The following is a 27,397-nucleotide window of genomic DNA, read 5'->3' on the forward strand; positions in this document are numbered from 1 at the left end:
CATGATATTGACATCACACATGTGGGTGTGTATATACAGGCTGCAGTGGAAATCTCCTCCTTCCTGAACTCTCAGCACTGGAGAAACTCTGCAGTTTATCATGTAATCGTGGTATATAGATCATCGAAAAAAAGGTATACAGTGGCAGTATTTTAATGTAAAAGAAGATTTATAAGCTGTGGGCACTGTGGTGGTGGTGGGGGGGGTGAACTATTTTCATATTACTGGGTTTAGTAACACTTTAAAGAGGAACTGCAGTCTGCTCACATAATTTGTAATAAAAACATCTTTGCCATTCTGAAGCTTCCCTCCAACCACTTTGCATATTGTTTTATATATACTGTGATTCTGTATTTGCCAAATATGCTGCAGAAATCTCCCTTCACTAAGTCTGCCTGCAATCATTTTAATTGTGTGCAGCTGAAGCTGCTGCCTGTTCACTTCCTGGATTCCTTCCTACACAGACACAGCTCCAGCTCTGCAGCTCTCATTAGCCCTCTTATGACTCATCCCCCCTCCCTCCCTGGCAAACTCTCACGAGCATGAGAGAGAGAGCTGTGCATGATGTCATAAGTACTAGGCTTTTTTCCAGACAAGAAAGAGGAAGTGGGCTGTATAAGCTATTTACTGGCAGAAAAAAAAATGTTTTACTATCCAAAGTTAAAACAAGGGCAGAAGATTTAATAGATGGAAAGATGAAAAAATGACTAATGTTCCACTTTAAAGAGGAGTTCCAGTCTGTAAAAAAAAAAATAAATATAAAAAGTCAGCAGCTACAAAAAATGTAGCTGTTGACTTTTAATATAAAAACGCCTACCTGTCCAGGAATCCTGTGATGTCAGCACCGCTAGCCGATTCGTCAGGTTTCCTACTGTGCATGTGCGAGTCGCGCCGCACTTTCTGAACGGTCCCGCCGTCTTCTGGGACCTCTGTGTGTCCCAGAAGGCAGCGGAGGAAAGGAGGAGGAGGGGCCGGAAATGTCGTAGATAACCGTGAGGCAATCTTACCAGAAAGTGGGTACCTGTCAAAAACAGGTACTCGCCCCCCCCCCCCCCCCCCCCCACTAAAAAGTGCCAAATGTGGCAGAGGGTGCAAACAAGTGGAGCTTCCTCTAGACCTATGTTGATCCAGCACATAGGTGTGCGCCGCCTATTGCATTAGCGTGTGCACCCCAAAGCTCAAACACACACGCCTTTCTCTGCAGCCTCAGCTGCACGGGGCAGTGAATGAATAGGAAGTGATCTGTGCTGAGTGGCTCCTGTTTATTCACAAACTGAAGCACAGTAAACACAGTTTACTATTCTTCAGTTATGAATGGACACAGTGAGCGAGTGTGTTCACTGTGTTCATTTAGAAAAGGAACTATTTACTAGCCTCTTCCCCAACTCTCTATCCTGAAACATCCCCCGCAGCAGGGGGTGAAGAGAGAGAGGAAGCCAGCAGCACTGCAGGGCGGGAGGGCCAACAAGGGGTGGGGGCAGGAAGTAGGGGGAATCAGCAACGCCCAAAGCGATTTGGGTGTGCCCAGGCACACCTGGCACACCCCTGTGTATGCCTATGATCCAGCACTATGCCCGACTGCAGCACTGCTGCTCTCTCTTCCTCTCCTCACACTCACAGGACTCACTGAGAGCAGTGGCTCCTGCTGTTGTCAGTCAAATTCTGTGAGGAGGGAGCGAGGGGCAGGGCCAAAGCAAGCTGCGTGTGTATATACATGCACACAGCCCAGCTCGGGAGCTCACCTGCATGAATGCACAGAGTTTGCTGACGGGGCACTCATAGAAGAGAAGGAGCGGAAAGTGTCGGCGGGGGACCCCAGAAAAGAAGGTAAGCAGCCTCTCTGTGCAATACCATTGGTGTTGCAAGGGAAAAGAGAAGGTCCGCATAAACAGAGATTTTATAATGACCTTCATCTATCTGCATTCCAGTTTTGTTTGGGTTGGCACACACTTTGAATGGTTCTAGAGATAGTATTAAAAAAGGGGGCATAAGGGCTATCCCCCTTGGGTTCCATTTGTAATAGTCAGAGAAGTGGTCAGAGAAGATGGTCTGAGAAGATACCATTTACTTTCACAGACGCTGATGGGATGGAATAAATGGCAGAGATCCATTTCAAGAAATTGGTTCCAAGGCCAATATATTTTAGCACCACTGTCATGACTTGCCAGTTGACCTGATCAAAAGTTTTTTTAGCATCAATAAAAAAAGCGTGGAGTCTTGGTGGAGGAAGCAATGAGGACGAGATTAAGAACTTTAATCACATTATCACAGGCTTCTCGAGCCAGTAAGAACCCCACCTAATCTAGATCTATTAAGCCTGGCACATGTGCAAGAAGTCGGTTGGCTAAGATTTTCGCTAGAAGCTTGAGATCGGTAGCGGTAGCTTGCACAAGAGGTGGGGTCTTTTCCCTCCTCGGGGATGACTCTGAGCTCTCAAAAAATCTTGGGAAAAATGGGGATGTGACGTCAGAGAATGTAGCGCTTTTGGTGAGATGTAGTGTTAAGTGGGGAAGAAGGATTTTTTATATTGAGTGGTGAATCCATTTGGGCCAGGAGATTTACCCAGTTTCATGGATTTTTGACAGCGGCCTAAATTTCTTCTTGCATTATACAAGAGTCTTATACAAGAGTCTAAGGCTCCACTTGCTGAGGTTGCCAGTTTGGGCAAATTAGACAAAGAGATTTAGCCATCTATTTTGTTCCAACAGAGCTGAAGGAGTGGGTCCGAGGGTGGGTCCTGAAGATTATAGAGGGAAGAGTAAAAAAGACCCAAAACACTGGAAATGTTCTGAGGATGATTCACCTTGGTGCATTGGGAGAAACTATAGAAAGGACATAGGAAAGGAGCTGCTGCATTGTCACCATGGTCATAGTATAATCTACGGCATTGATCTAAGGATTCTTTTGCTTTGTGGTAATAAAGAGAACTGAGTTAGTGTTGGCACAAGAGGCACTCCACCCTCAAATTAAAGTGGAGTGGAGTTTTGCATTAGGAATTCCAAGCGATGGATGTCCTCTAGGAGTCGTCACTCTTATTCTTCCCTTTCGTATTTGACCCTGGATCCATGTTTGATTAGGATGCCTCTATTATAGGTTTTGTGAGCTTCCCATACAGTCATGGGATCAGAGTCATCTGTGGAATTGATATCGAAGTACAATTCTCGAATGATGTCGGCCAAGATTAGGGGGTTCTGAAGTAGGCTGTCATTCAAGCATGTTTGTTATTTTAAGGAAAAGAAGAGCCTCTACAACCACTTTAACCACATGTTCTGACGCTCCAACACTGAAATTTTGTGCCTCTAATACAACAGCTGCAGTCGCGGCAGCCACTCTGCCCACACCTCATCTCTTCTTACCCACTCATGGAAGGCTTTGTATTATGCAAGCCCACAATCCCAAAATATAAAGTAGTATCTGAATGGACAGCAGAGGGTAGTCGCCGGCAGAACATATCTCTCCTATCAGAGTGCTGGAAGTATAGCTGTACTAGTTGTACTCCCGGAGATCAGTAACAATATGAATTCATGAATGAGTGACTTGTATAGCGCTACCTATGCAAACTGAATCGCCTCAGGGCGCTTTTGATAATATAAATAGTAACTAAAAGAGATAAGTCTGCAAGATGGCATACATCTCATTGGACTTAACCTCTTATAAACCAGCATATTTTTAAAAGTGCTGCAAGTCCTGGAGTTCCGTATTAAGTGAAGTAGGGTATAGAAACCAATCAGAATCCATCGTTCACTGGTCTTTGGTGTATTATAATTAAAGACTGAATGTACAGATTCCTGCATAGGCTCAAACTCTAAGTCTTAATTACAGTCCCAACAAGACCAAACTGACATTCCACTTCCATATCTACAACTATTTGGCCAGAGTGAGCTCTGCTTTTGCAACTATCACTGTGTGGATTGTTAGTACCTGAGTATTGTTGTGTGGATCATTAGTACCTGAGTATTGTTAGCACCGGAGTATTGTGTGTACCTGAGTATTGTGAGTGTACGTGGGCTGCGAGTGCACATGGGTTGCGAGTGCACGTGGACTGCGAGTGCACATGGGCTGCGAGTGCACGTGGGCTGTGAGTGCACGTGGGCTGTGAGTACCTGTGTATTGTATTGTTGAGTACCTGTGTGTTGTAATGTTGAGTATTAGTGTTAGGAAGCTAGTTGTTAGTTAAGTTGGACAGGGTATAATCCCCAATCCTCATTAAATTAGTAGGTACGATGCCCGGCGGGTATGGAGATGCGACTCGGTATAAATCTTGCTGCATGTATGCGTTCCTTGATCATCTGATTGAGGGTGAACACTGCCTTGCAAAATGTAAGCACATTATTTCCCTGGAAGCCCAGGTTCTGAATGTAGGGAAGCAACTGTCAGCATTGAGAAGTCCCTCCATACTAAAGGAGAACCGGGAACCTACATGGCAGGTGCTGTGAGGGACCAGCACAGAGGCGGGTGGAGACAAAGAGGTGCAGGAACTAGAAAAGAGTAGATGGGTGACAGTTAGGGAAGGTTAGAGGGGAAATTGCCAGGGAGGCCGATCCTGGGCTGGAACATCCCAATAAGTACGCTCCATTGAGTGACAGTGGTGAAACCAGTCAGGGACTAGCACTGCTATGCTGAGGGACTCCCCTAGCTGTCAGGGGAGGAACTCCTCTCAGAAATACTACCAGTACCTCGAGCCACATTAGAAAGGCAGAGGGAGATTAGGGAAGTATTAAAGTGGCTGAGGAGCTGGTGTAGTAATGAGGGGTTTAGGTTCCTGGAGAACTGGGCCAACTTCAGTCGGTCATCATTTCTATAGAAGGAACGGACTGCACCTAAATGAGGAGGGTGCAGATCTGCTGGGAGTGAAGATGGCCAAAAAGTTAGATTGGCTTTTAAACTAGGCGACGGGGAGAAGGGTCCAGAGGTAGAGATAGTCAGTGCGGAGCATATTCCAGAGGGTAGTATTGGGGGCATTAGTGGTAGGTTGACAAAGGAACAAAAAACTCAAGGTAAGTAGAGTAACAAGTCCTATTTGCAATCTCAGAAACACCCAATAGGAGGACAGTATGCGACCGATCTAAACTGTGTGGCATGTTCACCAATGCCAGGAGCCTGGCGAATAAGATGGGAGAACTAGAGATACCTTTGTACGAGGAGGATTTTGATTTTGTGGTAATTTCAGAGGATTGGTTCAACAGCTCTCATGATTGGCTGGCAACCTTGCAAGGGTATTCCATTTATCACAGGGATAGAGAGAGTAAAAAAGGGGGAGGTGTATGCCTGTATATCAAGAATAATGTACAAGTGAATGTGAGAGATGACATCACTAAGGGAGCTAGGGAGGAGGTGGAATCTTTATGGGTAGAGCGCCAAAGGGATGAAACTAAGTGTAAAATAATACTGGGAGTATGCTATAGGCCCCCTAAACTGAGAGAGGAGGGGGAGACGGACCTCCTATCACAATTTGGATTAGCAGTGAGAATGGGGAGTGTCACCATAACGGGGGATTTTAATTATCAAGACATAGACTGGGTGGATGGAACCGTGCATTCGTCTAAGGCTCGCCAGTTCCTAGATGTCTTGCAGGACAACTCCATGGGTCAGATGGTAGATTCACCAACTAGAAACAAAGCGTTACTAGACCTACTGATTGCTAACAATACAGACCTGATCACAGATGTGGAAAAAGAGGCAATTTAGGAAACAGCGATCAATTAGTTTCAGTATAAATCACACAAATAAGGGGAATACAAAGACATTGAATTTCAAAAGCACAAACTTCCCCAAACTACGAACCTTGCTAGAAGATATAAATTGGGATAAAATCTTAGGAACACGGAGGAAAAATGGGTTTGCTTTAAGAGCATATTAAGGGCATTAGCCAGTGCATCCCATTGGGAAATAAATTTAAAAGAGCGAACAAAAGTCCTGGATGGCTTAACTCCAATGTAAAAATGAATATATAAGCAAAGGAGAAGACAAGGCTGAGGGATCATCATCAGCATTCAGACTTTACAAAGAATGCAACAAGGAATGTAAGGGTGCAATTAGGGTGGCTAAGATAGAACACAAAAGATACATTGCAGAGGAGAGCAAAAAAAATCCTAAGAAATTCTTTAAGTATATAAACAGTAAAAAAGGGAGGACAGACCATATTGGCACCATAAAGAATGAGGAAGGAAATCTGGTTACAAAGGATGGGGAGATGGCGAAGGTATTGAATTTATTCTTCTCCTCAGTCTTCACGAGGGAATCAGTGGGCTTCAGTAACCAAAACTGCAGTGTTTATCCTCATGATACATTACAGGAAGCCCCCTCATGGCTAACAGAGGACAGAATTAGAAATAGACTTGGAAAACTTAACATTATTAAGTCACCGGGACTAGATGGCTTGCACCCGAGGGTCCTGGGGGAACTCAGTCAATTGCCAGACCATTGTTCCTAATTTTTACTGACAGTCTACTGACTGGAATGGTACCAGCTGATTGGAGAAAAGCCAATGTAGCACCAATATTTAAAAAAGGGCCAAAATACATCCCTAGGAATTACAGACCAGTTAGCCTAACATCAATAGTATGCAAGCTCTTGGAGGGGATGATAAGGGACTATGTACAAGATTTTAGTAATGAAAACGGTATCATTAGCAGTAATCAGCATGGATTCATGAAGAATCGTTCTTGCCAAACCAATCTATTAACATTCTATGAGGAGGTGAGCCGCCATCTAGATAAAGGAAGGCCCATAGACGTGGTGTACTTGGATTTTGCAAAAGCATTTGACACTGTTCCTCGTAAACGTTTACTGTACAAAATAAGGTCCGTTGGCATGGACCATAGGGTGAGTACATGGATTGGAAACTGGCTACAAGGGCGAGTTCAAAGGGTGGTGATAAATGGGGAGTACTCGGAATGGTCAGGGGTGGAAAGTGGGGTCCCCCAGGGTTCTGTGCTGGGACCAATCCTATTTAATTTGTTCATAAATGACCTGGAGGATGGGGTAAACCGTTCAATCTCTGTATTTGCGGATGCTACTAAGCTAAACAGGGCAATAACTTCTCTGCAAGATGTGGAAACCACCTTGCAAGAAGATCTCAACAAATGAATGGGGTGGGCAAGTACATGGCAAATGAGGTTTAATGTGGAAAAATGTAAAATAATGCATTTGGGTGGCAAAAATATGAATGCAATCTACTCACTGGGGGGGGGGGGGGAGAACCTCTGGGGGAATCAAGGATAGAAAAGGACCTGGGTGTCCTAGTAGACGATAGGCTCAGCAATGGCATGCAATGCTAACAAAGCAGACAGAATATTTGCATGCATTAAAAAGGGGATTAACACAAGAGATAAAGCGATAATTCTCCCACTCTACAAGACTCTGGTCCGGCCTTACCTGGAGTATGCTGTCCAGTTCTGGGCACCAGTCCTCAGGAAGGATGTACTGGAAATGGAGCGAGTACAGAGAAGGGCAACAAAGCTAATAAAGGGACTGGAGGATATTAGTTATGAAGAAAGGTTACGAGCACTGAACGTATTCTCTCTGGAGAAGAGACGCTTGAGAGGGGATATGATATTAATTTACAAATACCATACTGGTGACCCCACAATAGGGATAAAACTTTTCAGTGGAAGGGAGTTTAATAAGACACGTGGCCGCTCATTAAGATTAGAAGAAAAGAGGTTTAACCTTAGACTGCGTAGAGGGTTCTTTACTGTAAGAGCGGCAAGGATGTGGAATTCACTTTCACAGGCGGTGGTCTCGGCGGGGGGCATTGATAGTTTCAAAAAACTATTAGGTAAGCACCTGAACAACCACAGCATACAGGGATATACAATGAAATACTGAAATATAATCACACACATAGGTTGGACTTGATGGACTTGTATCTTTTTTCATCCTCACCTACTTTATAATTATGTAGCTTCAGATCAGATATGAAAATGATATGATAATGATAACACCCCTGAAACAGGTAGCAGATAATCTGTTAAATGTATTCACTTACTGTATGTTGCTATCATGGCCAAAATTGCAGACATGAGTAACACCAGGCACACTACATCAATATTTGAACAATCAGTGACCCAGTCTCACACACTGCAAGTGACTCAGTTCAGAAGAATTTCTGGATGCTAACATAATACCAGAGAGAAACAAAGGCATCAGCTTGTAATATGAAATTAACCACCAACTACTATTAAAGACCATCTCCTATACCAAATATATGCGAGATCAATTCTCATCCAAAAACTGCAAAGCTGTACTGTAGTTATATCTGAGATGTTTAAACCCAATCAGAGCTTTGTGTTATTATCACTAATATTATTATTGCAATTGTTGCAATTTATTGATATCATCACTGATTTTCAACATGAATAATATATTTTACCCCAGGGAAACTTATTAAATAATTTTCAAATCTATGGAAGCCTCTGCTAAAATTGATTATATCTATATGTCATGGTACATTAGTAGAGTGTTCAGGAAATTGTAGAAATTAAAAAAAATATAAGAATGAGAATCGCCTGGAGTATTTAGCACACGGGGCAAATAATTTTTAACACCCCATTTTCTACATGTAATTATATTCAGTAAAAATCTTGAAATAAACGGAATATTAATAACAGAAAAAAAATACGCACAGTAAAAATTGTGGTGACCCCTTACATTAGAAATCACTGAAGAAGTGACCCATTGTATCGATAACCAGTTTGAGAGATTAGATCACGCTTGCTTACTGCTCAAGGAACTCCTAGCTCAGGAAAACCCCTACAGTTTCACAGTATGCTGTTTGAGAAAGGCTGTGCTACATAGTACCAAAACCCTCATCAACAATGCAACATTATGTATAAAACTGGAAAATGTATTTGTGATGAGTTTAGCAAATTAGGGTTGATTTGTTAAATTGGCTATAGACAGAGAGATTTCAGCTAGTTCCTGATGAACCTGCTGAAATTTGAACCATGGGTGGCTCTTTTGTCAATTTCCCACCCAACATCCTAAATTCAAGGAGCCAAATGATAAAGTGTTGGACGAACACCGCATGCATCTAAACAGATGCAGGCATTGTTTAGACATTTTGACAGCCACTAGTGTGGATGGATTTATTTGTCTGTACACATTCTAGCAGTTTCTACTTTGTCTATTTGTGTGTTTAGAGCCAGAATTTTTGTGTTGTATAGTCTGATCTGAACTTCTGTCTTTCTGCAGTTGTCCAGACAGGCAATTCTGCAGCTTGTATATTGAACGTTGGTCTGCTGCACATTTCCATAGTTACATAGTTGGTAAGATTAAATAAAGACACCAGTCCATCCAGTTCAACCTGTGTGGGTGTGTGCGTGTTTATGTCAATAATAATTTCCATTTCCCTGTATATTGCGTCTGCTAAGATGCCCATCTTTATTTTTTTAACTCTTGCCCGTGTTCCTGTTTAAGCTGGTGCAATGACTGCTGCACATGGTTCTCTAGTTCACAGTGGCTCCTTTCTCTTGCAGCCAGCCTTGCATGGGACAAGAGTTGTGACTCTCTGCAATATGCGCACCAATAGAAACACACAGTCCTGTAACATAAAATGGCAGGGATAAAATAAAACAGTAGGTATTCCCGTGCTACTCAAGTGTAGGAGAAAATTATGGGAAAATAATAAAATTATATAAAATTGGTTGCAGCAAAAACACCAACAGGGGTCAAACCCCACCTAAGAAGAATATAAACAAAAAATCAATATATGGTGTTGCGCTCCAAATATATAAAGTGCTGAAAATCAAATAAAGTGCTAAGTGTGCACACAAATCCACATACTAAACGTCATTAAATTAATTGCACCAAATGCAGGTGACATAAATGCAATGTGCTGACATAGAATTTGCTAAATGATCATATTAATAAAGTGCATATGTGGCATAAATTCAATACACTGTTTTGACATAAAATTTGCTAAATAATCGAGATAAAGTGCATATGCAGCATGATTCAAAACAAAAACAAAGTCCAAGTGAAATTATAAAACAAAGGTAATAAGGTGACTGGGTGATAAGGTGACAACCAACAGGTACCCAGTATTATCACCCGCAGGATACAGTACCCCGGATGCTAGTTATTCATCATTAATGCTGTTTACCTTACAGCATAAGGGCTCTTTCACACAGGGGATCCATATGTCCGGTTTTCATCCTTCCGTTTTCGGATGAAAAAACGGACATACATGTATCCCTATGGAGCGTCGGATGTCAGCGGTAACATGTCCGCTGACATCCAACCCGATCCGAAAAGAGTAACGGAGGAAAATCCTACTTTTCCATCCGTTTTCGGATCAGATTGGGTGACGACAGACTCTAAGGTCCGTCATGATCCGATCCCCCATAGGGGAGAGCGGCGCTCTGACAGGTCCGTCACTGCACAGTGTGCAGCGACGGACCTGTCATTTTCCTGCTCAGCGGGGATCGGCGGAGCGATCCGCGCTGAGCAAGCGGGTGTTCACGGGGCGGATCATCACTGATCCGCCCCGTGTGAAAGAGCCCTTAAGGTAAGGAGCCATTGCACCTGTTGGTTGCGGGCACATTGAAGATTATAATCATCCAGTCACCTTATTATCTTTGTTTGGTGCAACTTAGCACTTTAAGGACCAGCACCTCTTCTTGAAGACTTTTAAATTTTAAACTTTGTTATTTTTAATATTCACTTGTTCCGTCTTTTATCATTTCACTTGGACTTCGTTTTTGTTTTGAATTATGCTGCATATGCACTTTATCTTGATTATTTAGCAAATTTTATGTCAACACAGTGTATTGAATTTATGCCACATATGCACTTTATTATTATGATCATTTAGCAAATTCTATGTCAGCACAGTGCATTTATGTCACCTGTATTTGGTGCAATTAATTTAATGACGTTTAGTATGTGGATTTGTGTGCACACTTAGGACTTTATTTGATTTTCAGCACTTTATATATTTGGAGTGCAACACCATATATTGATTTTTTGTTTATAGAATGGCAGGGCACTCCCTGCTCCTCCCTCCCTTCTTGAAATGCAGACTGACTGGAAACTGCATTGTCCATTGTTAACTCTTTTCTGTGAAGACCAGATGTTCAGGGAAGCAGCATTGAGACAGCAGGAGTCAGCAGCAGTGAAAGTTGTAAACTGCAAGTCCTGGGGTAAGAATTTAAAAAAATAGTTTACTGGGAAATGTTTATTTAATTTTGCCCAATGTATTATACTAATGCACTGAGCAACCTCTTGGCACTATATAAATCCTGTATAATAATAATAATAATAAGCCGAATAAAAATCCTGTTAAACAAATTAATACCGTATATGAACCCTGTGCTGCACACTAATATATAAAAAATAATGCCACAAGAACTGTTAAGGACACCCTTAGACTAAGCAAATTTCTTTCCTGAAACCATGTGTTGACAGGGGAATACTTACCATCGAGCCACTGTGTTCTCCCAGCAGGGGGAGTGGGGGAGCCGTTCCTGCTGGGAGAACACAGCGATTATTGCTTGCGGCTATAACAGCTGCTAGTGATAATCGCATGTAAATCTGGCAGGCTGGTTGTACCCAAGTTGATCGATCAATCAACTTGGGTACATTCAGCCTGCCCATACAAAGTTCGAATCTTAGCCGATTCCGGATGAGATTCGAATTGTATGAGATTCGAATTGTCTATTGCCAGCTTTACACTAAGGTATTATAACTCCACATAGAATAAATAGAAGAACATATAATAGTGAAGCGCTCAAGATAAGTCTCAAGCACATAAAGAAAACAAATAGTGACTTTGTCAGTGAGTAATAAACACTTGCTGTTTATTACTCACTGTTAAGGTCACTATTTGTTTTCTTTATGTGTTTGTGGCTTATCTTGAGCGCTTCACTATTTTATGTTCATCCTGTAAAAGCGATAGTAAACTGCAGTTGATGGGGAAAAGAAATCCCCTGCAAGGCAATGTCATATTGTGCTAGTATGCATCACATACTAGCACATTATGAGAGACTTCCCTTAGAACGAAGCTCTCCAGTGCAACGCTGTCACTGCTGAGAGGGCTGACATCTTCCTCCAGTCCTCTTTCTGGGTTCGCATCCTCAGCCTACATGAGTGGCCGGGGGCATCATGACGTCATTCCTGCGTATGCGCACGGGAGCAGCCGTTTACAGCACGGGCTATAAAGGTCCAGCACTGTATGTCGGACCTCCAGAGCACATGTGCCGGTAATGTAACCGGCTGCATACACTCTAAATATCTCCTAAACTGTACAAGTTTAGGAGATATTCACAGTACCTACAGGTAAACCTTACTATAGGTTTTCCTGTAGGTACAAGTGGTAGAACAGAGTTTACTACCACTTTAAACAGCTATATAGCACAGTGGTCATCAACCCTGTCCTCAGGGCCCACTAACAGACCAGGTTTTATGTATTACCTTGGGGTGATGCAGACTAGAATACAGCAATCACTGAGCAGCAAATGACATCACCTGTGATGTATTTCAGTTATTTTGCAAACCTGGCCTGTTGGTGGGCCCTGAGGACAGGGTTGATGACCACTGATATAGCAGGATGTTCTCAGAGTCAATAGGCTGCAGCTATTATTCCTGACAGAAGCAAGACTTCTCTTCTATAATGGTAATCCATATTGGCATTTTTCAGAGGCTGCTGGGACAAGGTCAAATGTAGATTTTTTTTCAAAATGTAATTAAACTTTAAGGACAAACAAGAGAGCCGGGATTGAGGGGAAGGCAATATAATTTCGCTAGGGGGTTGTGCTGTGGTGGAGCAGCACTTTAGATGAAAAGAGTCTTTAATCTAACCGTTTAGAGATAGTATCTAGACTTTATGTGTTGTAACATATTATGTGCTCTCATTTCTGCATTTGCCAGAAGGGAAAAAAATGTGCTTAGATCTACTGAAGCTATGGCAATGCCTTTCTAGTTTGAATACACTTTATACTGTATATACGTAAAGCAAACTACTGAGTTAGTTTAGTTTATTAATGTCACATGGCTACTTTTAATGAGCTGAATTGCTTTCACAATTTGCAGTAAAGCAAAATGGCAATGCAGAATTATAAAACAAAAAACACATTAAAGATGCACACCAGATTTGTAGAAGCAGAACCCACAACACAAAAAGCATGGCCTGCTTTAAAAATAGCCAAGCAAAATGATCATTCAGGGAACAAGCAATTGTTCCAGATCCTCCCTCCCTTCTTTAGTGATACATGATTGAAATATTTACCACCGCGATGACCTCATGTTTCAGTTACCTCCAGCAGCTGTGATCCCACACAAGATATCCCAAAAAGTTAAGGCTTCTCCAGCTCATGCATACTCATACAGCCTTGGACCTTCATATCATGTAAACCTCAAACACTAGTTTTTCAAACAAGGTATTTAATTTGCAGAAATGTATCTACAATTTTAATAAACCAGTTTCATGTGACTGTAGAAGCGTGACAACAGTATTTGAAACCTGCAGAGCTGAAAAACTGGATGCTGGATTATAAAATTAAAGTAGAAACAAAGGCAAAACCTTTTTTTCATTTCAGATGGCGTAAGGCAGGGTTTACAATCCCTGACAGGTTTTCGTGCCTCCTTTGTCCTATTGGGGAGGTTTCTCTTTTTCTCTTTACTTCTCGCCACATAGCCAAAACAGGAATTAAGAGGAAATGCCTGCGAAGTGAGGGAATCCCTGGTTGTCACCAGGTTTAACAGAACTAGTGTCCCCATTGGAAGATTTCCACTCTATTCTTGTTCTAGGGACAACCCAAAATATGAGATTTTCTTTTACTGCCACTTGATGATAATGATAAACAGGACAATTAGAGAGGGTGAATTTCCCTAACGGGGACACTGGCTGAGATTCAAACCATCTATGGCTGGCTTAGGAGAAGTATACCTGGTCAAGACTGTTCCAGTGCTAGTTTACAGCACACATATGGGTTGATTTACAAAATACTGTTCACTTTGCAATAGAGTTCTTACTTTGCAAGGGAGTTTTCCCTTAATTTACTGAATGTGGAGATAATTTGCTGTGCAAAGAATACACAATCATGTGCAAGAAAAAAAACAAAAAACTGGATTTTTGCTTGCACATGATTTAATGATGGAAATCAGGAGAGCTTCACCTAATTCACTAAGCTAAGGAAACATTCCCTTGCTATGTGAAAATTCCCTTGCAACCCCTTTGCCTTTACATTTTGGCCAATTCTCAATTATTATTAATGTCCTGCTGCTGCCCAGTTTTACATTTCTGTATCATCTACAATTATTAATGAGAGCTTGATAGAAACTGGTCAAAGACCGGGCAGTTTTGCATCAGCAAGAACAGAGAAAGCCTCAGCGAACTTCTGGCCAATTTAAATCTGCAAGTCTAAGCGGGACTATTATTGTTCCCATTCCCTTGCAAAGTGAAAAGTCCCTTGCTCCACCTCCCAAAATTGACGCCAGCGGAAGTTGCGTCATGCTTACAAGACCAAAGCACCTACGTGTTTTAACCTGATTGAAAGCTCATTGAGGATGACCAATCAGGTTTAAACGCGTAGGAGCTTTGGTCACGTAAGCATGATGCAACTTCCTCTGACGTCAGTTCCGGGCGTTGAACCGCAGCCAACTTTCGGCAATTGAGCGAGGGGCGGCCATCATCCCCATATACACACACAATGTTGTTTACACCTACTGCCAGGTTATAGGGCACAACAGCAAGTGAATGCAATACTGTATACCTCTTTTTCCAATAAATACACTTTACGGTTTTTCCTATTACTCTTTCTTTCTGAGCATGGTGGTCAAGTAGAGCATACAAGCCATTGGAGACACACAGGAGTCACAAATTTATCAGGGGATTGCCCCACAAGTGTTCATTGACCATACTAGAGATAGAGTTTACATCCATGTTGGCGCATAAGAAAGCATTTTGTATGTCCATAAGGAGCACTGCACTTTACGCTATCACGGAAGGTCCATAAAAGCATTGTAACTTTAACTGAAATTTAAATCTGCATATTGGCACTCACTTATTGATTCACTGCACTTTGTGATATATTGATTTTTGCCCTGTAAATTGATTCATTTTGTAATGCGTGGTCTATTTATAGAGTTTTATGGAGTTTATGTCTTGTGTTGGCATGTATGAGACTGCAGAACTCACATACTATTAGAACTGGCACAGATGAACTTATCCAAATGCGCAGTGCATTTTTTTAATATTATGTTTCTTTAGTAAATCAACTGCATAGTCTTGTAGCATTGCTGGATTGATGGTACTTATGGTAACATTAAATAGAGCAGAAGTGCATTCTCACTTTTAGTTTCATACCCATTGACAGATTTTTCCTCTGTGTAGCATTAGCCAACAAAGAATCACCCTTCTACTGCCATGGACAGTAAAATGGTTGATGACTAACAAGATATGTTGTTTATAGGATTTCCGTTTAACAGCAGGCAGGAGGCGATTTTATGTCCACTGATGACTCCAAACTCGTTTCACACTTAATTTGTCAAAATCAGTGGACAGCTGCATAGTTTATTTAATCCCTTTGTCACATGACCCACTGAGTTAGTGATGCCGAAAAATTGTGAATAACTAAAAATGGTTACTAAGCTTTGTGTGGGGTTTAATAGGTTTCTTCATTAGAGAATGCTTCTTAAAGTCCTCTATATTCTATCGCAGAGAGTTGACTTCAGAGCAAAAGAAAAGATTTGCAGAAAGCATTAAGCCTCCCTTTCACTCTCCAGTAAGTCTGAGCTGTTTATAAGCATGACACTGCCTTGGAATGTAGCCAGTGCCTATAGTGCTGTGCCTAAGGAGAGTGTAAGCAGCTGCAGACTTGTAATTTAAAACCGCTCAAATTTCCTGAAGGTCCAGCACTCCTTGGATGCACAATGAGAGCAAGACACAGCTTCTCCCTCCAAGGATTCCCTTTTTGTCTGCATGAAAAAAGAAAGGCAAAGGACTAACCTGAGTGCAGCCAGAGAGATCTAAGTAGATGACCTTGTGACATCCCTTTCCAGAGCCCAGGTACTGTAAGCCTTTGTCTGTAAATTTTCGGCTGTAGGCTAAGCTTAGATACTGGAGATTGAGCAGGTATCTAGAGGGAAGAATACAGAATTGAGATAGATGTACTAGTATAATACAAAGACAACATTTAGAGAAAAGGGGAGTGAGAACATCAATCTGCACGGAGGAACCATTTTATTACTGCATATTCGGCAGCTTTCCTGATGCTAATTAAAGATGTAATTAAAGAATTCAACTGTACTTTAAAATTGAACACAGGTTTGGGGAAAGCTAATTCTTACTTTTTTTGAAATGTTAGTTTACAGTTAAACTTTTCATGGTAAATTAGGTAAGCAGGAGGCAACATTCAGATGTATGCATTATTTTAACAGTTTGCTTGGGAAATAATAACTCGTAACTTGTATCCCTAAACCTTTAAATAACCCACCAATACCTTTCTTTACAAGCTCCTTCTGTGCCAGGGGAGCCAGCCCTTGGTGAGCCAAACAGAAAGCCCCACCAGCACACCTCAATTCACAATTCACGACTCAACCTACACAGTCTCTGCACGGTTTTTAAAGTAACAGCAACACAATTAAACAATCGACTACCCAACAATTCATCATATTCTATTACCTAAAATACAGCTAATCTCTGCGCTTTATTGCATACTGATTTATGTATCTGTGTATTGTAAGTCAGCTCTGGGTTCCTGTAACAACCCATAATGTTATTTACACGTGTGCTACTTACCATTGCAAGCTTGCAACAGATTGATATTTTATATTGTATTTCACTTCTATATTGTTTCTTTGAGCATGCTAGAGTACTTTGCAAATCGGTTGCTGTATGGGCTGACATGATTGAAGTACATATAGGATAATACAATGCTAGAGTACCTTGCAAATCGGTTGCTGTATGGGCTGACATGACTGAAGTACATATAGGATAATACAACACTGCCACCAAATGGAATAATGTGCTGTATTGTAATACAGAGTAGTTGGATAAGTAGCTAAGGAGGATCATACATGAGAACAACTAATGTATTCATACAGGAAAGCTATGGAGAACTTTAATGAGACAGCACTTCATAAAAACGTTCAGCTAGCAGTGCCATAACAACACCCATAGGCTAGACATTTCAATGAAACTTTGAAATGACTTGCCTATTTCATTAACATGAACTACACATCCTGTTCAGTAGATTTTACTGCTATTTTTGGCATACTATACCTTTTGCAATGGTAGTGCTCCTGCGGCACATTGGAACCTTTTTATATTTATATAAAGTCTACATCAGCTGGTGGACAGCAGTTGTTACAATGTAGGCAATTATTAAGGAGTCTCAGACTACACTGGACCACACTGGAAGCAAGTCAATTTGGACTAACTCTATAACTACAGATAAATAGGCCATTTATAATACAAATTGCATAAATAATTATTCAATATAGTTATTCAATTCAGTGATTTAATTAGCCACAGTAGCCTCAGAAAATAAGATAACAAACAGAAGCTCTGTGGGACACTGGATAACTCCAAACCAACTTTGAATCACTAAATTATTATAACAAGAGTCCCTAAACTTTTTAAACAAATAGTCAGTTCACCCTTCATCAGACTTTTGGGGGCCGGACTGTGGCCAACAGGGGTAGTAAGGGCTCATGCACATGGCAGCATCTAGCAGTATAGCGTAAATTCCAGTGAATTTCCCTGCCAGGGAGCCCACAGGTGCGAAGTCAATGGCTGCACCCAGCTATATGCCTATATATACAAGTACTTGGGTAAATGTGTACTTTTGTACAGATGTATACTTTTGGCTGCAAATTGTTACCCCTAGAGTTGTAGGCCCATATGCAAAATGTATGTTTATGCAGGTACAGTATCTCACAAAAGTGAGTACACCCATCACATTTTTGTAAATATTTTATTATATCTTTTCATGTGACAACTCTGAAGAAATGACACTCTGCTACAATGTAAAGTAGTGAGTGTACAGCTTGCGTAACAGTGTAAATTTACTGTCCCCTCAAAATAACTCAACACACAGCCATTAATGTCTAAACCGCTGGCAAAAAAAGTGAGTACACCCCTAAGTGAAAATGTCCAAATTGGGCCCAATTAGCCATTTTCCTTCCCCGGTGTCATGTGACTCGTTAGTGTTACAAGGTCTCAGGTGTTAATGGAGAGCAGGTGTGTTAAATTTGGTGTTATCGCTCTCACTCTCTCATACTGATCACTGGAAGTTCAACATGGCACCTCATGGCAAAGAACTCTCTGAGGATCTGAAAAAAAGAATTGTTGCTCTACATAAAGATGGCCTAGGCTATAAGAAGATTGTCAAGACCCTGAAACTGAGCTTCAGCACGGTGGCCAAGACCATACAACTGTTTAACAGGACAGTTTCCACTCAGAACAGGCCACGCCATGGTCGACCAAAGAAGTTGAGTCCACGTGCTCAGCGTCATATCCAGAGGTTGTCTTTGGTAAATAGACGTATGAGTGCTGCCAGCATTGCTGCAGAGGTTGAAGGGGTGGGGGGTCAGCCTGTCAGTGCTCAGACCATACGCCACACACTGCATAAAATTGGTCTGCATGGCTGTCATCCCAGAAGGAAGCTTCTTCTAAAGATGATGAACAAGAAAGCCCACAAACAGTTTGCTGAAGACAAGCAGACTAAGGACATGGATTACTGTACCCATGTCCTGTGGTCTGATGAGACCAAGAAAGACTTATTTAGTTCAGATGGTGTCAAGCGTGTGTCACGGCAACCAGGTGAGGAGTACAAAGACAAGTGTGTCTTGCTTACAGTCATGCATGGTGGTGGGAGTGTCATGGTCTGGGGCTGCATGAGTGCTGCCAGCACTGGAGAGCTACAGTTCATTGAGGAAACCATGAATGCCAACATGTACTGTGACATACTGAAGCAGAGCATGATCCCCTCCCTTTGGAGACTGGACCGCAGGGCAGTATTCCAACATGATAAGGCTCCCAAACACACCTCCAAGACGACCACTACCTTGCTAAAAAAGCTGAGGGTAGGAGTAAGAATTGTTGCTCTACATAAAGATGGCCTAGGCTATAAGAAGATTGTCAAGACCCTGAAACTGAGCTTCAGCACGGTGGCCAAGACCATACAACTGTTTAACAGGACAGTTTCCACTCAGAACAGGCCACGCCATGGTCGACCAAAGAAGTTGAGTCCACGTGCTCAGCGTCATATCCAGAGGTTGTCTTTGGTAAATAGACGTATGAGTGCTGCCAGCATTGCTGCAGAGGTTGAAGGGGTGGGGGGTCAGCCTGTCAGTGCTCAGACCATACGCCACACACTGCATAAAATTGGTCTGCATGGCTGTCATCCCAGAAGGAAGCTTCTTCTAAAGATGATGAACAAGAAAGCCCACAAACAGTTTGCTGAAGACAAGCAGACTAAGGACATGGATTACTGTACCCATGTCCTGTGGTCTGATGAGACCAAGAAAGACTTATTTAGTTCAGATGGTGTCAAGCGTGTGTCACGGCAACCAGGTGAGGAGTACAAAGACAAGTGTGTCTTGCTTACAGTCATGCATGGTGGTGGGAGTGTCATGGTCTGGGGCTGCATGAGTGCTGCCAGCACTGGAGAGCTACAGTTCATTGAGGAAACCATGAATGCCAACATGTACTGTGACATACTGAAGCAGAGCATGATCCCCTCCCTTTGGAGACTGGACCGCAGGGCAGTATTCCAACATGATAAGGCTCCCAAACACACCTCCAAGACGACCACTACCTTGCTAAAAAAGCTGAGGGTAGGAGTGATGGACTGGCCAAGCATGTCTCCAGACCTAAACCCTATGAAGCATCTGTGGGGCATCATCAAACGGAAGGTGGAGGAGCACAAGGTCTCTAACATTCACCAGCTCTGTGATGTCGTCATGGAGGAGTGGAAGAGGACTGCAGTGGCAGCCTGTGAAGCTCTAGTGAACTACATAACCAAGAGGGACAGCAAATTTACACTGTTATACAAGTTGTACACTCACTACTTTACATTTTAGCAAAGTGTCATTTCTTCAGTGTTGTCACATGAAAAGATAGAATAAAACATTTACAAAAATGTGAGGGGTGTACTCACATTTGTGAGATACTGTATGTGTGTATACACATGTATAGCTGGGTACAGCAACGTATGCAGAACTCGGCTGGGAGATACGGCAGAATTTAGGCTATACAGCCACAAATGCCCATGTGCATGAGCCCTAAAAAAATAGACCTGAATCAGTAGGAGTAAAAAATTTCCTTGCCACACATTATGCAAATTCCTAGGCACTATTGTCATCCCGGACCGTTGCTAGCACTTCTAAATAAACGCTGTCCTCACAATACTGAGACACAATTTAAACTTTTATTACATTTCACAAGAGCTACTAAGCAAACTATAGCTAAGGCCTGAAAAACTGCTAGATTTTGTCTTAATGCGGGGTTCCACCCAAATTTTGAACAATATCTGTATGTATTCTCTTCCTTGCCTAGATGCTGACATGCCGTTTAAAAAAATGTAAATCGCCGTAATTACCTTTTATTTTTCTATTCTTCTTTGCACTTCCTGGTTCTCCTCCCGTGGGAGTAGGCGTGTTTCTAGCCTCTCCCAGACTCCTGGGAGCTAGTCTCAGGCTTCCCAGGATGCCACTGAGCATGTGCGGGAACGAGCGGTGAATGCTGGGAGCACAGCATTCACCACATCCAGGAAATAAATGCTTGTGGGCTTCAAATGCCCACAATGAAGATGGAAACCGCCTGCAGTGAATAATATAAGTTATTCTTTCCGACGAAATCTGACACAGGCGGACATATTACACACAATATGTGAGTATGTAATGCTGAGAAGAAAAGTTTGTGAATGAACTCAAAAAAAAAAAAAGATAGATAGGTGGACCCCCGCTTTAAGCCTCCATACACATGGGTTGAATATCAGGCGGTATCAATCGGTTCAAAAGAAAGCAGCTGATATTTGGCTCGTGTGTGCGGCAGCCGGTCCGACAGAAGCCCGCTGAACGTCTGGCTTCTGTCGAAGGGGCATGACCAATAAAAGGTCTGCCGATCAGCATCCGGCAACTGTTGTGTTCTGACGATTGGGTGCCCCCCCTGTCAGAACACAATAACTCAGCTGGGAGATTGATGTACTCCGGATGTGCATCGGATTGTTAGTACAGGATCTCCTCCCGACCTCTTCAGTTCTTTTTTTTTTGTTCAGCCGGCTGGGTTGAATAAAAATAAACTGATAGTGTGTACTAAGCTTTACTGAAACCAAAAATCAAATAATTTAAGCCATGATACATGAAAAAGTCAAGGCCACTCTACGAGGCAGGTTCCCATATACTGTATACAAAAGTATGGCAGCTCAGGCTTTGACTCCTCTCTTCTAGAACCATCACATCACAAATAAATAACTAACACTAGCCTCATCAGTAGCCAACCACTACACCACAGTGGCAGTGGGGGGGGGTTTCATTTGAAAAGCAACGATATAGCCATACTGCAGCCATACCACAGCATTAAAGTCAAACTATGGGCAAAACTTTTTTTTTCATTTTGGATAGAGTAAGGGAGGATTATAATCCCTGTCAGATGTGTTTCTTGCCATCTGTGTCCAATTGCAGAGATTTCCCATCACTTCCTGTCCCACAGCCAAGTAGGAAGTGAAAGGAAATCCCTGTAAATTAAGGGAATTCCCTATTGGAAGATTTGCCCTCTATTACTTTTCTGGGGCTAATTTGGGGATTTTCTTTTACTTTCACTTTCAATAATAATGGCAGCAAATAGAGAGGGAGAATCTCCTTAATGTGGGCACAGACTGCCATAAAACCTGACAGGGGGTCTAATTCCTCTCCACTCCATCCAAAACAAAAAAAAAGTTTTGCCTTTAGCTATACTTTAACCACTTCAGCCCCGGAAGATTTTCCTGCCTAATGACCAGGCCATTTTTTGCGATACGGCACTGGGTCGCTTTAACTGAAAATTGAGCAGTCATGCTACGTTGTACCTAAAACAAAATTGATGTCCTTTTTTCCCACAAATAGAGCTTTCTTTTGGTGATATTTGATCACCTCTGCGTTTTTTTTTTTTTTTATTTGCGCTATAAACAAAAAAAGCAACAATTTTGAAAAAAACACTATATTTTTTACTTTTTTGCTATAATAAATATCCCAATTTAAATAAATAAATAAATAAAGTTCTTCCTCAGTTTAGGCCGATATATATTCTTCTACATATTTTTGGTAGAAAAAAAAAAATGCAATAAGCGTATATTGATTGGTTTGCGCAAAAGTTATAATAGGAAGTAGATTTATGGCATTTTCATTATTTTTTTTTTTTTTTACTAGTAATGGTGGTGATCTGTGATTTTTATCGGGACTGCAACATTGTGACGGACACTTTTGACACTTTTTTGGGACCACTGACATTTATACAGTGATCAGTGCTATAAAAATGCACTGATTACTGTATAAATGTCACTAGCAGGGAAGGGGTTAACACTAGGTGGCGATCAAGGGGTTAACTGTGTTCCCTAGGTGTGTTCTAATTGTGTTGGGGGGAATGTGGCTGACTAGAGGAGAAGAGAGATGGTTGTTTCTACTTAGTAGGAACTTACAATCTGTCTCCTCTCCCCTGACAGAACTGGGATTTGTGTGTTTACACACACAGATCCCGATTCTCGCTCTGTCATGAGCGATCGTGGGTACCCAGCGGTCATTGCGCCCGCCGTGCACTCGCATCGGCTCTGGGGACACGCTTCAGGCACGCACGCCACTGGAGGCGTCTTAAAGAGCCGACGTACCGATAAGATGGCTCAAGCAGGAGAGCCAACGTGCCGCAGTATAACTGCGGTGGCTGGTCTGGAAACGCTTAATAGAAAAAACGCCTGCACGTATATAGAGCACAGCAGCATGTTTTCCAAATTGCGCATTGTGCTCAGCTTTTGGAAGTCCAAAGCTGGTTGAGCAAAATAAAAAATAAATAAGAGTAAGGCTCTTACACACAGGGTGGGCTCTGCTGGAGTCCACCTGCTCAGCGAGGAATCTGTCCGCTGATCCCTGCTGAGCAGGCAGATGGCTAGTCTGTGTCAGCTCCACTTATGCAGAGAGAATACAAACACAGCCCGCTCTCCTCTATGGGCAGTCGGATGTAAAGGGACCGCCTGTCCATTTACACCCAACTGCCATCCAATCCACCAAACTGATAGGGAACGGATCCCCATCAGTCTGTTTTTAGTGAATCGAATCGAATGTCACATGTCCGTTGACACCCGCTGCTCCATAGAAAAGACTGGAGTGGACGGTCCGATTGGGTCCGCCTGAAAAACTGATAGGCGGACCCGAACGGTCTGCCCGTGTGAAAGGGGCCTAAGACAACAAGCTCCTCCTATTCTTCCATCCAAGGGCTAATTAAATAAGTAGTAGGTGGTGACTGTAAAACTGTCACTGCTGCTGTCATCCTGTATCTTGTGTGTGTGCTCTTAGGCAGAACATTTATTTTTAACAGTTTTTAATTGCAAAAGATTTTCCTTAAGCCTGGGTTCACACTGTAGTGATGCGGGACCCAGCGTGATTCCGGCGCCGGTTCCCGCATCGCATCTCTCCCGCAGGCAGTTCACACTGCCCTCTGCGAACCGCTGTGGGTGTCAGTATAATATTAATGACATCCCCAGATCAGTTCACAGATCGCAGTGCAAACTGTGGATTGGGAAAGGAATCAGATTGCATGGGTGAGAACACCCATGCAATCTGATTCCAGTGCGGGGAAAAAAAAAAGTCCCTGTACCTTTTTTGTGCGAATCCAATTTGAGTTCAGAAATACGAACTGTATGGCTAAACTCGCATTGCACAGACATCGCATGTGATCGGCAACACAGTGCGGGTACGAATCACATGCGATGTCTGTGTGTGTTCGGGACAGTGTGAACCTGGGCTGAATAGTGTAGCAAGGTGGGGTTGGGCTCAAATAATGCACTGCAAAGAACAGGAGCGTGTTCAACAAGCTGGAGTTTTGGGATATATGCTTAGTTCATCCAAAGCACTTAAGCCTAGTACACACTGGTAGTTTTTTTTTTCGTTCAACCCAGTAGGGCTGAACGAAAAAAAACTGACAGCTCAGGAGAGCTGCTGTACTAACTCTCCGACATTAGTACAGCGATCTCCCCTGCTGTTCTATTGTGTTCTGGCAGGGGGACTAGCAAAGGGCCACATCTGGACCTCGGGTTGCAGTATGTAGACCCCTGCTATAGACCATAAGGACAGGTCACGAAGGTCACCTCGATAGGATGCTAGTTGGCACCACTGCTATGGAAGAATTTGTTACCAAACCTACCTGGACATGACTCGTAAAGTAGTATTTGTTATTTCCGTATGTGATAAATTGAGATAGAGTAAAGCAGGGCATCCTTCAATGACGACTTTCATTGCTTCATCCTGGACAACAAAAAGCAAATCATGTTTATACAATACTAGAATCAGCATGGGTGTTTCAGACTACTTGGTGCTCATTGGTCTCAAACTGGGATATTTGGCGCACATTTCTAATGCTTACCAAGCATCCTGTAATATCTGGAGAACCTAAGGGTGCATTGTGAAGAAAGGTCTAGTATGCTTAAGTGATAATTAACTTTACTGCAAATGAAATTGCGCCATTTGCCTTCCCTTTACTCCTCCCTCCTACATTTACAAAACTTTTTTTCTCACAGAATGCAAGGTGTTTTGTGAATGGACAAGGAGAGATCATGCCATTCATCCATCATTCTCCCACCTCGTCCAATGCCTTAGAATAGAGAATAACATAATTTCTGGAATACAATATCACGAAAAGAAAACTTTGTTTGTACTAAGTATTTACAAAGTTGTCACTAGAAACGCAAAGCTTGCTCTGGTCCAGGTGTGAGAGCTGAAGCGATTAGGGTTGTAAGCAACTAGAGCGTACCTCCCAACATTTTGAGATGGGAATGAGGGACATCTACTAACAAACATATGTAGTCATAGGACACGCCCCTGCCACACCCCCTCAAAGGAGAATTAACCAAAAAAAGGTTAATCAAATCCACAAGGGCTTTTTTGTACCACTAATATTCCTTTATATTGGCTTTTAAAATGTACAAATGCAGCAATTTAGAAATTGGAGGAAAGGTTTAGCTCCGGGAAACACTTTTTGAAAGAAAAAAAGTGCATTTTATATCCAAATATATGGATCAGACCAAAATGAGGGACAAATGAGGGGGAAACGGGGACAGAGGGACATTGCTCCAAATCAGGGACAGTCCCTCAAAATCAGGGACAGTTGGGAGCTATGCTAGAGCGGTCATATACAAATTTTAGAAGAGGTTATATATTTCCAGTCATTTTTAGGAATGAGCTCAGGAGGGTTCAGACATGAGTCTAAACTTGACTGAGCTATCCCACCAGAAAGCTGTCAAAGCTGAGAGCCAATCATAGGCAGAGGAGGCATTCACTCCCCTGTAGCTGCATGTAAGTTGTATGGGGTGTATATACGTGTGGCTATGGGGCAGGGTATGCAACCGCCACCTATGATTGGCTGCTGGCTTTGTCAGCTTCCCGGCAGAACTCGACTGAGCTCATCACTGGCCATTTTCACCCCAGGTAAGTAGCAATGTATATAGGTATACATTGGTGCATTTGCAACAATGATGGAGGGTGAGCTCGATGGGTGTTGTTACTAGGGTTGCCACCTGTCCGGGATTTACCTGGACAATTTGGGTTTGGAATCATGTGTCCGGATTTCAAACTGCCTGAAACCCAGACACATTATTCAGACTGGCCTATGGCTTCCCAGCAAGGTTGCTGGCTGCAGCTGTCTAAGCCGAGAGTGTCTTTTACACTCTCTTTCACACTACCCAAAGCCATCACTAACAACCCCCCCCCCCCCCCCCCAAACACATACAGACAACAGAGGAGAGAGGGCTCGATTTGCTCCTCTTCCTCCAGCCCCTACCCCTCTGTGTCTGCCCACACTCCAATCCCCAGCACCGTGCCTCAGAAAAGGAAAGTGGGGGCTGGAAATTTGAAGTCCAGCAGTCTCAGATACATCTGGATGAGAGGTTCTGACTGTCAAGAGATGAGTGAGCTCACCATCCATCCTTGTCTGTGACTGAAGTCTCCCCCTTCTCTTTCCTGCCTCTGAGTGAGTACACTAAGGTAAATCAGAGTTCTCAGAGCACCCCTTACATCAGGGTTTCCCCTTTACACCAGATGCCACAGTGTTCCCCCTTCAATCAGAGTCCTCTCCGTACATCAGAGTTCTCAGTGTTCCCCCTTAAATCAGGGTTCCCAGAGCATCCCTTATGTTAGAGTCCCCAGAGTTCTCCTTTACGTCAGAGTCTGCAGAGTCCCCCCCCTTAAGGGAACTCAGATGTAAAAGGGGAATTCTATGGAATCAGATTTAAAGGGGGACTCTTGTGATTAACTTCATATGATTAGAAATGTTATTTAAGTGCAAAATATATGTATAGTTTATACCATAAAAAAATTTCTGGGTTTGACTTGAAGAAAAGGTGGCAACCCTAGTTGTTACAAGTATCAACAAACCCATCTGGTGCAGCATGCATTATTCAGTCAGGTTTACAAAGAATCTGCATTGCAAAATGTTCATAATGTATACCTGCCAGATGCAAACAAAATAGGGAAGCAAATGATTATTACTATAAACTCCAATCTAAACTATTCCTTAACTAGTGGTATCACCGAGGCATCCCACACTAAAATCTCTACACCACAGCAATCTGTTTTCCACTATGAGTATCTATGCTTCAAGTACAATTCTAAAATAAAATACAATAATTTATTTAACAAGACTATTTTATCCTGCAAGGAGGGAGGGTCAGTGGTTTTATAACAGAAATAAATGAATCCACATGGCTCTGGCTGCAATTTAGATGTTACATCTGAATTCGATTACTTCATTTTAAATCTGCAAGCTTCTTTAAATAGTATTGATTTAAGTCACTTACATTTAAATTTGGGCACTCCGACAAATTTAGATCTTGCAGGTTTTTACATTCCCCTGGAAAAGAATTATAATTTTTTTTTTAAGCAAATATATGTCTATATCCTATTCTTAAAATAACTCTCATACTTATGTACACTCTATTGTCAAAAGTATTGTGACACCTGCCTTTACACGCACATAACCTTTAATGTCATCCCAGTCTTAGTCCATAGGGTCCAATACTGAGTTGGCCCACCCTTTGCAGCTATAACAGCTTCAACTCTTCTGGGAAGGCTGTCCACAAGGTTTAGGAGTGTGTCTATGGGAATGTTTGTCCATTCTTCCAGAAGCGCATTTGTGAGGTCAGGCACAGATGTTGGATGAGAAGGCCTTGCTTCCAGTCTCAGGCACAGATGTTGGATGAGAAGGCCTTGC

General features: G+C 42.4%; 2 protein-coding genes across 2 annotated transcripts in view; one reads left to right on the forward strand and one right to left on the reverse strand.

Annotated features, from left to right (window-relative positions):
* FBXL13 (F-box and leucine rich repeat protein 13) overlaps positions 1–27,397 on the reverse strand; it is a 276,722-nt gene that overhangs the window by 127,776 nt on the left and 121,549 nt on the right. The window contains exons 10-12 of the mRNA XM_073619601.1: positions 26,985–27,037; positions 24,338–24,438; positions 15,950–16,079 (exon numbers count right to left, since the gene is read on the reverse strand). Of these exons, the coding sequence (XP_073475702.1) occupies positions 15,950–16,079; positions 24,338–24,438; positions 26,985–27,037 (284 nt within the window). The remainder of the gene's footprint in view (positions 1–15,949; positions 16,080–24,337; positions 24,439–26,984; positions 27,038–27,397) is intronic.
* LRRC17 (leucine rich repeat containing 17) overlaps positions 15,755–27,397 on the forward strand; it is a 43,403-nt gene continuing 31,760 nt past the window's right edge. Inside the window, exon 1 of the mRNA XM_073619603.1 lies at positions 15,755–16,009. The gene's annotated coding sequence lies outside the window, so the exon portion shown is untranslated. The remainder of the gene's footprint in view (positions 16,010–27,397) is intronic.

This window comes from Aquarana catesbeiana, linkage group LG03 (genome assembly GCF_042186555.1).
Source record: "Aquarana catesbeiana isolate 2022-GZ linkage group LG03, ASM4218655v1, whole genome shotgun sequence".
NCBI lineage: Eukaryota > Metazoa > Chordata > Amphibia > Anura > Ranidae > Aquarana > Aquarana catesbeiana.